This window comes from Neovison vison, chromosome 2 (assembly GCF_020171115.1).
Source record: "Neovison vison isolate M4711 chromosome 2, ASM_NN_V1, whole genome shotgun sequence".
Taxonomy (NCBI): Eukaryota; Metazoa; Chordata; class Mammalia; order Carnivora; family Mustelidae; genus Neogale; species Neogale vison.
Window position 1 is genome coordinate 209833043 of NC_058092.1, and position 9572 is coordinate 209842614.

Below are 9572 nucleotides of genomic sequence, written 5' to 3' on the forward strand. Positions count from 1 at the left end.
GTCCTCTTTTTAAAAATCCTGCAGCTCTTACTAGCCACCCCCAAATCCTCTTTTGGAATAAGTCAAGGTTCACACAAGTGATTTTAAGTTAATAGACCATTTTATAAGTGGAAAAATAGTCCCAAAAGGGACAGGGTAGAGTGACCTACTGAAGTCACTTATGAAGTCAAAGGCCTGTGAGAGTCTAGAACTCAGGTCTCTGGGCTCTCAGCTCAGGCCTATCTCCAGGAGCCTACTACCATCACACACAGTCCAGTACTGTCCACTGCACAACTCCACATATGAATGACCCCCCTGTTGTCCAACACGGCGACCCTGCCCCCAGAACCCAGAAAACCCTACCCCAGATTCCTAGGCTGAACTAGGGAAAGCCAGGTATGGGCCACAACCATTTTCTTACAAAACGTTCAGGATCCTATGAAGACAGCTAACTGGCCACAGAAAATGGCCTGGACGAACTAAAAGACCAAGCTCTAAAGTGAATGAAAAAAATACAAAATAAGTTAAAACACAGAAAGTGGCAAATGACAAGCACCATGAGGAAAAGAATGGCCCATCTTACAGAGGACTGTAGAGTCTGCTGCCCCAAAATTTCGTTCTCAATTAGGTGCAAATGCTACAATATTTGGATTCAATTTTCACCCTTCCTTTTTCAGCTCATAAGCAGAGACATAGAACGAAGATCAGACACCACTTTCCTATCCAGCAAAGTCTGTGTTGAACCCTGTGATCCCTTCCTTCCAATCAGGAAAGAGTTACCTTGGCAACCAAATTACTAACTCACTCAATTAGCTCCCCCTCTTCCCCCAATGCTCAGTAATCACAGAATGTCAGCCCAGGGAGAGCTAAGCCTTAGGCGGTCTAGTGCTATTGCCTCATTTAGGCATGGAAGCCCAGAGAGGTTTCCACTCAGAGGTGCCCTCGTCGGAACACCGTGCAGGCTGGTCCAGGCAAAGGGTCAAGACCTGTCCCACACAGCATATCCTTCTAGTCTTCCATCCATAACTAAAGGGAGAACAAGTGACCTGCCCTTTACAGTTTCCCAGAAGCAGGAGACAGACAGGCGTGGGCTCTGCAGGCGGCCCTCCTCTGCCTCCACACAGGCAGCTGTGGGATTTGGGGCAGGGTCCTTAATCTCCATGAGTTCAATGAACTCACCTGCAACATGGGGTAGGAATGGAGCCTACCTGGAAAAATCATGTGAGTGTTCAACTAGATAATATAAGGGAAGCAAACAGTAAACACTCAAATAATAAAACATCAGTTCTGCTATTGCATGAAGGCCACTACTTTGTTTTCTGTGGAAAACCCTGCTTTCTAAAAACTTCTTCAATCTGTTTCTTAAAAGGCATAAACCTGGGTGTCTGGGTGTCTCAGTCAGTTAAGCGTCTGCTTTCCCCTCAGATCATGATCCAGCGTCCTGGGATTGAGCCTCGCATCCGGCTCCCTGCTCAGCAGTGATTCTGCTTCTCCCTCTGCCTGCCGGTCTCCCCTACTTGTATTCTCTCTCTCTCAAATAATAAAAAAATATTTTTTTTTAAAGATTTTATTTATTTATTTGACAGACAGAGATCACAAGTAGGCAGAGGCAGGTAGAGACAGAGGAAGGGAAGCAGGCTCCCTGCTGAGCAGAGAGCCCAATGCAGGGCTCGATCCCAGAATCCCGAGATCATGACCTGAGCCGAAGGCAGAGGCTCTAACCCACTGAGCCACCCAGGTGCCCCAATAAAAGTTTATTTATTTATTTATTTATTTATTTATTTTTAAAAGATTTTATTTATTTATTTGACAGACAGAGATCACAAGTAGGCAGAGAGGCAGGCAGAGAGAGAGAGAGGAGGAAGCAGGCTCCCTGCTACACAGAGAGCCCGATGTGGGGCTCGATCCCAGGACCCTGGGATCATGACCTGAGCCAAAGGCAGAGGCTTTAACCCACTGAGCCACCCAGACGCCCCATAAAAATTTTTTTAAAAAGAAGAGCATAAACCTGTTTCCTCTGAAGATCAGGTGCTTGAGCTTACTATTGTATAGGTAAGTGCTAAGGCAAGTACAGAGGAAGGGAATATTCAGTATAGTAGAGGTTTAATCTCAAAAGGATGGCAATCCCTTTGAGCTCAAACCTTGAATGCAGATCAGGATTGGGACTGGTAGAGTAGGAGCTGCAGAGAATATTAACAAAGGGGAGGGTTTGTGCTGAGGACAGCCTGGGACCACGGCTCTTAATGCCCCCATCAGAAAAACCATCCCCTTCTAATTAAGATTCAGTGCTCGGTTGAAAGTCTGCGCGCCCACCCTGTCCATTCCCATTCCTAATTTGTTCTGAGAAAATCATGCGATTTCGTCACAGGGAGTGACTTTACTGTTCATTTTGTCCTTAGTCTTCATTTTATTTACTGTCATTAGAGGGTTATCTTAGGAGCTCATATGTGAATGTCTTCTTTCCCCAAAGAGATTAGATAGTCTTTGATGGCAGAGGACAAGAGGAGGAGGAGGTGTTGGGCAGTTTATCAGGCTACTCGGCATGGGGGACGGTCTGAGGTTGGGGAGAACATCCACCACATCAGTCAGATCGGTTGAATGGCTGTTATAACATCCAGGCACAAGGTGATAAGGGGCTTGGAGGGAAGAGAGGAAAAGACAAGACACACTTTGAAAAGGAAAACAAAAACAAAAACAAAAAAAAACGAGCAAACCCATAGGCCTCCTGTAGTACGTTGTGGCATCTCAAATGTCAGTTAGTTCTGGAGCCAGACTGCCTGGGTGGCCACTTCTGGCTCTTTCCTTTAAAGCTCCTTCCGGTGACTTCACATCACCTAACCTCACCTCCAGTTCCTTGTCTGCGAATTGTGGTAGTAATGAAGCCTCCGCCTCACGGGGTTTAAGGATTTGCCGAGCTAAGGCTAGTAAAAATGCTGAGACCACTGCCCAAAACATAGCTGCATTGAGTAACACTGCCTGGGAACTGGCATGTAGTAAACATTTGCAGAGTAAACAAACAAGGAGATTTCAACACACTTGTAGAGCCTAGGGAGTGGGGTGCTTTGGGTGAGGAGCTGTGGTTCCTAGAAGTTCGAGAAGATGGAAAAGGAAGGACAGAGCTAAAAGGGAAAAACTGGACAACCAGGAGGTTGTCAAACTGTCAAACTGCTCAACCAGGAGGGACCTGTGCTTGCTGGTCTCCAGGAGGGATGTGCAGAGGGAGAAACTGAGGGGAAGGCGCTCAAAGGGACAAGGCCACCTGAGGAGGTAAGAAGGAACAGCATGATGCCTTGAACGGCAGGGTTTTGGGGGGTCAGAGGGGTGGCTGTCCCACTTGACAGCGCCTTATGTCACAAACTGTTCTGCTGCGGTGGACCAGGGACCTGACTGCTGGCCATCGGAACCACTGTGTATCACCCTTCGTGCCCATGATAGCTGCATATGCTTGTGCTGTCCCTGTGTGAAGGAATCCTTCCCTGCAACTTAACGCTCCAATAGAACGGAAGCTCAATTTGCTCTCAAGGAGTTGATTAACTGCTGCCCCTTATCAATTAACTGACTCATAGGAGGTAAAATTCACAACCCCCAACTGATAGGCTGCTCAGGCAGTTTGTTTGACTTATTGATTTGAGTGGGTTAAAAAAAAAAAATCACAAGCTGGTTATCGTCTTGTTACCTTTGGCCTGCCTTTTGCCTGTTTTCTTTTTTTACTAAATAAGATTCCACAACCTAACTTGGTTAAAAATTGATCTCCTAGGTTTTTCCAAAAATCTTCCCCGGACTGGAGTCATAATCACCTTTCTCCAGACACACCAGGCACAGGACTTTGCTTCAGGGGGGCTAAGGAGGCGAAGAACTCACAGTGCACATATCCAAGACACACGGCTTAATGGTGCCAAGGAGGGAACGTAACTTCAGGGTACAAAAAAGATAGTCAAAGTCACTGAGCACGTTCTGATTCCATATACTCTGGACCTAACCACAGAGGATGTATGCAGACATAAAGTAGCTACAGCTGTGTGTGCGTGTGTGTGTGTGTGCGCGCGTGGACACCCATGCACCTGCGTAGACACACTCACACAGCCACCGTCCCTTATCGTCCACCCTTCAGCCTCCCTCAGTTCTACTTTTACTTTCCGTCCCTTTCTATTAGTTACTTTTCTTCCAGCCACGTAGTTGGGAAGTGTTGGTCTTCGTAAAGTACTTCGATAAGAGCCTGGCCCCTGGCAGGCACTGTGTCCATTTGCCAGTGTTAGTACTGCTTCGCGAGGGCCAGCGTCTCCCCGGCTCCTTCTGTCCCCCTTAGTTCTAACTGCCAGATCCTTAGCCCAGCCCTGCTCTCTCTCTCCAGCTTCTAGTCATTTTTGAACCACAAGGCTGCTGTCCCTATGGCTTCCCACATGAAACTCCTCATCGAGCCCCATCCCCCCACTCCAACAACCAGCTTCTGCTTGCCACTTCCCTATTGTTCTGGACCTTCTGGGCTCAAGACTTGCAGAATGTTACCAGGGAAACCTAGGCCCCAGCTCCTTCAGAATATGAGAGCTGCCTCAATTCTGCCGGCTCCCACACCCCCAATTCTGTGCCCAGCCACTCCAAAGGGCTAGGGATAGCCCAGGCATAGTCATTCCTGGGCCAGGTGCTAGGAATGGACGATCCCAAGGTGCATCCCCTTGGAAATGGCCATTGCCTCAACACAGACACACTTGCCCAGGCCCAGGCTCTCTACATTCTTTGCAAATGGCTGAATCAGTAGCAGGGGCTGCTCGTGAGATGTGTGGTAGGTTCAGGCAGGAGGCAAGAGGATCAGTTCAAGAGCCAGGAGTACAGATCCCGCTCTACCACCAATAACTCCTACCTCTCCCCATTATAAAGAGCAAAGTAACGTCTTATAAAAAGTGCCCCCACAGTACCTGCCCTTAACAGGTATCACTTTTTCCCTCTCTCTCCCTTGCTTCTCAGGTCCTAGAGATCCTCTCTCCTGGTCTGCAGACACAACCCTATCTTCATGTCCGAGTGCTGTTACGGCTGTAATGTGGCGACTGCAGCATCTCAGCCCTATGCCCTCATCCTACAGACAACCTTGAGGTTCTGCAAACAGCAGCCATATACCATTTGTTATCTGTGCCTCTCTGATGTGATTCCTACTACCTTGGCCCCAAACCTGCTGGTTAATCCTTCCAGGATGTCTCAAACCCTGCCCCATCCCAGATCCCCCAGGCCCAGGACCTTGCACATATGTGGCTGGCATTTAAGATAAGTTTGAGAAAAGAGATGCTACTGTGTTAAGGTACTTAGTGGGTCAAGGTCTGTGGGATGCTCTTAAGAAAACTTAATAAATCCAACATGGGAGAAAATGGTGTCAAGGAAGTGTCATACACGTGGTACAGTATCCTGGACAATCCGATTGAGGAACAAGAGATCCCAGAACCAGGCTGCCTGGGTTCAAATCCCAGCTCATCCACCTAAAAGGTGGTGACTTTCAGCAAGTCACTCAGTCTCCTGGGCCTCATCTATAAAATGGGTCCTCATCTATAAAATGGAGAAAACAGGGGTGCCTAGGTGGCTCAGTAGGTTAAAGCCTCTGCCTTCAGCTCAGGTCATGATCCCAGGGTCCTGGGATCGAGCCCTGCATCAGGCCCTCTGCTCAGCAGGGAGCCTGCTTCCCCCTCTCTCTCTGCCTGCCTGCCTACTTGTGATTTCTGTCAAATAAATAAATAAAATCTTTATATATATAAAAAAAGGAGAAAACAGTGCCTACCTCATGGCCCATCAATCCATGACCTAATGAAATGACAGAGTGATTACCCAGAACAGTACTTGGCACACGTGTGCCCAGTGAACACTACTCCCAGAATGATGAAAGCAGAGGGACACTCTGGTTTAGAAGGCCATGTGGATACAGCCTTCTGGGAGTTACAGGGACTTATAGGGTACAGTAGCAAAGGCTGGGGACAGCTTGTGCTCATGGTAGCTGAAGTTAGTGAGGGCAAGTTGGGACACATTTAGGAGACAGATTAGGGCCCCCCTGGGAGGAAGGGACAGTGGTGGTGCCAAGAATAAACACTATCACTTTTTGAACATGTAAGTTATCTCAGACACCCAGATCTTCATTTAATCCTGCCAACCACTCTGTAAGTAGTTATTGTTTTATTAACGAGAAGGAAAAAGCACAGAGCAGGGACTTACTTGCTCGTTATGACATGGCTGATGAGTCGCAGAGCTGAGTCAGTCACAGAGCACCAGCTTTCTCTGGCGATCCCGAGCGTGGGTGAGTGGTGGGCAGGCCAGGGAGGAAGAGCTGCTAAGCAGACCACCACCTAATGCGGCTGGCTGGCAGACCTCTGGGCTGGAGCAAGTAGGAAGGAACTCAAGAGTTCCACACCTGGGAGGATGGGCCTGAGGTCAGGAAGCCTTCAATTCAATCCAACCCCCACCTGCTCTAACCAAAACCATTTACAAGACCAAATGCATGGCTATGAAACCGTTTTTCCTTTCCTGGCCCATAGCTCAAGACTGGGTCAGTGGTGAGAGAGAGGAAACAGGGTGGCTTTGCCTGTGTCCTCCCCATTCTTCACATACAAAAATTCAGATGAAAATCAGCTCCCTCCACCCTCTCCAGACAGAGCGATTCACTTGGCCTCTGCCCTCCAGCCTGGAAAACAGTTCTGGAATATATTATTTCACAAAAGGTACAGAAGCCCATCTAGCAGGTTTCAAAAACCTGGACTCAATCCTCTGATCTTGTGTAACATCAACCCGGAAACAATGAGGAACGGCAGCCCTACCAATATTCTACACTGCACAAAGGTGCCCCCCCCAACCCCCCCACCCCCGCCAGGACACTCTCCATTATGAAGATAGCCCCTAGGTGGTTTTCTCCCCCCCCCAACCCTCCACCAAAAAGCCAAAGCACACTCCAAAACAAAAACCAAATTTATTCAGTAGACATTTTAATTAAGAAATCCTATAAATCAGGACCACCACAATTTCTGACACTTCGGTGCGAAGTGTACGTCAACAGCTACATCTGAAGGATGAACAAGCCATTGAATCTGTTTTTTAAAATTGGTTTAGCTACCTTAAGTGTGGGGGTGGCACTTTACTTAAAGTGCCGTCAAGTTTCACAAGGGTAAAGCCAGCAGGTTCTCCTCTCGGAGAGTCACATTTTTGAACACGGTTTCAGTCACTCACAAGAAGAGCTGGTGACAGGAGGAAACTGTGAAGGGTGAGGACCCACACCAAGGCTCAGGCCCACAGCTCCAGAGATGGCCAGAACGGACCAGAAAAACGGCCAGGGTCTCATCTATCCCATGCAGACCCCAAAACGGGTGGAATAAGAAAGTCTGGCTGGGAGGAGCCACGGGAGACTGTTTATGACTGTTTCTGAGAAATCTCATGGCATGGCCAGGAGTGGCCCCACGGGAGGAGGAGGAGTTCTGGAAAGAGGAAAGCACAGCAAAACACAAATAACTCGCTCCCATTTGTCCCTCTCTGCCTGTCTGTCCTCCACGGACTCCAAGAGGTAGCAAAGCACACACATGGCTCTTCTTGGAGCAAGAGAAAGAAAAGTCACAGGGGTGAATTTAGCTCTCCCAGGAACCCCACAACCTTTTGCACACAGCAAACTATGACCTTGAACCACAGGTGGCAAGGTCAAGTCAGTTAAAAGTCCACATTCAACTCCCAACTCTACCCACCTTTAAAATTCTCCACCTCCCTCCAACCCCCAACAGGACCTCCCATCTCCCACCCCGACCAAACACCAATTAGGTGGGAAGAAGGGGGTGATGGCAACCCACACACCAACAAGCTTTGACGTTCTTCTTCCCTCCGGAATTTCTTTGCCCAGCAATTGTAGCACCGTTTCCACTAAGCTCTTCCACCGGAAAATTAAGAAAATGTATGCGTATCATTAGTTTTCAAGTATTGTTATAAAGCCCTGGCGATACCCGCCCCTTGGAGCCCAATCTTTAAACAATCCAGTACACGACGCCCCCAAGGGTTAACTCAGGTACAAGTCGATGCAAGTAGCTGCCACAGTTCTCCCAGTTTATCCCAGGTCCTTGGCGCCGAGGTGGCCAGGGAAATTCTCACGCGGCACGTCTGCGCCCTGGCCGGTGCATTTCTCCACGCTCTTGTTCTCCGACAGCCTCGCTGGGGCCGGTAACTTCTCGCTTTGAGGTCTCTCCCCACGCGTCTCCCGCAGCCTGGGCGGTTACTCCCAGGACGGCGACGGCGGCTTCAGCTCAGTGTTGGGGAGGGCAGGACGCTGTTGGGTCTGCGCAGCGGCGTCTTCTTCCTCCTCCAGGGCCCCGGGTCAGTGTAAGGCGCCGGAAGGCTGTAGGGCGACAGGGTCCAGTCCGCTGCGGCCGCCTCCGGGCCCAGAGGCGCCCGCGGGACTCGTGGCTGCCACGGCAGCGACGGCTCGCTGGAGCCTCCGCACGGCCTCCTTGATGAGGTTCCCCGAGAGCACCAGCTGCTGCAGGAGCCGGTGCGGGTCGTCGTCGCGGGCGCGCGTCCCGGCTGGGGGCCATCGTCGCTGCTGCAGGCGGCGGGAGGCAGCGGCGCCCCGCAGCCATCCTCTCCGGCACGGCCCCGGCAGCGCGCTGGGGCCTGCGGCGAGCTCGGCCACGAAGTAAGGCGCAGCCCGGCCCCGCACACGGCCGCGGTCCCCGAGGGCGCAGCGCAGGGCCCCCGGGGGCGCCGGGCCCATCGGCTCGGCCGGCGCCGGCGGCAAAAGCAGCGGCAGCGCGGGCGGCCGGGCCTTGTCCGCCCGCACCGACGCCGGGGGCCGCGGGGGCTGCAGCGGCGGCCCCGGGGGCGCGCACGGGGAGGCCGGGCTGTCCTGCGCCGCGTCCAGCTGCAGCGTCTCGCCGATCTGGGCCACCAGCAGGTCCACCTCACCCGAGCCGCCCAGCGTCACCGACTGCTCCAGCAGGAGGAAGCTGTCCTCTTCCTCCTCCTCCTCCTCCGCCTCCCCCTCCGCTTCCTCGCCGGCTTCCTCTTCCTCCTCCCTCCGGCACGGCATGGCCCCCCGCCCGGGCACCCGGAGTTCGGTGGCCGGCAGGACTCGGTGGGTCGCGGCGGAGCGGGGCGCAGGGGTGAGGCCGAAGCGGGGCCCGGGCCGTGGCCGGGATGGACGCGGAAGCGGGAGTCCGCCAGGAACTCACGCCGCGCGCCTGCAGCCGCGGGAGCCGGAATCCTACCGGCTCCGGGTGATTTGTAAACAATGGGTGACGTTGCCGCCGGGCCCTACCACCGCGCCGGGCCGGGGTGGGGTGACGCGCGAGCAGGGGCTGGGCTGCGGGTGGTCGCGGGCGGTGCAGGGCCGCGGGAGGAGCCTTCTGGCGTTTGCTCCCAGTACCTACCCAGGAGGGGGTTCCGGGAGCGGGGAGAGCTGCGGCCTTCCTCCGCCCGGTAACCAGCACGAAAACACGCCGACTCTGAGGTGGTCTGGTTGGTTTCTCCCACTCGCGATCACACCCACCCACACACCCGACCCCTCCTCCTCCGACGCTTCCTAGCTCCCCACGTGTCAGCAACGCCTGGGCCCGTCCCGCTCCTCCCCCGCGCACCCGCAGTCACCCGGA

The 9572-nt window shown here is 52.4% G+C and overlaps 1 protein-coding gene across 1 annotated transcript; it reads right to left on the minus strand.

Annotated features, from left to right (window-relative positions):
* Positions 1–6897: 6897 nt before the first annotated feature.
* On the minus strand, positions 6898–9174 carry FRAT2 (FRAT regulator of WNT signaling pathway 2). Its single transcript, XM_044240239.1, has one exon. The coding sequence runs from the start codon at positions 9008–9010 to the stop codon at positions 8300–8302; it is 711 nt and encodes a 236-aa protein (XP_044096174.1). The 5' UTR covers positions 9011–9174; the 3' UTR covers positions 6898–8299.
* Between the last annotated feature and the right edge of the window lie 398 nt (positions 9175–9572).

What these genes read in the sequence shown, in the direction of transcription:
- FRAT2 (XM_044240239.1), bottom strand. Translation starts at nt 9,010, where the DNA reads ATGCCGTGCCGGAGGGAGGAGGAAGAGGAAGCCGGCGAGGAAGCGGAG.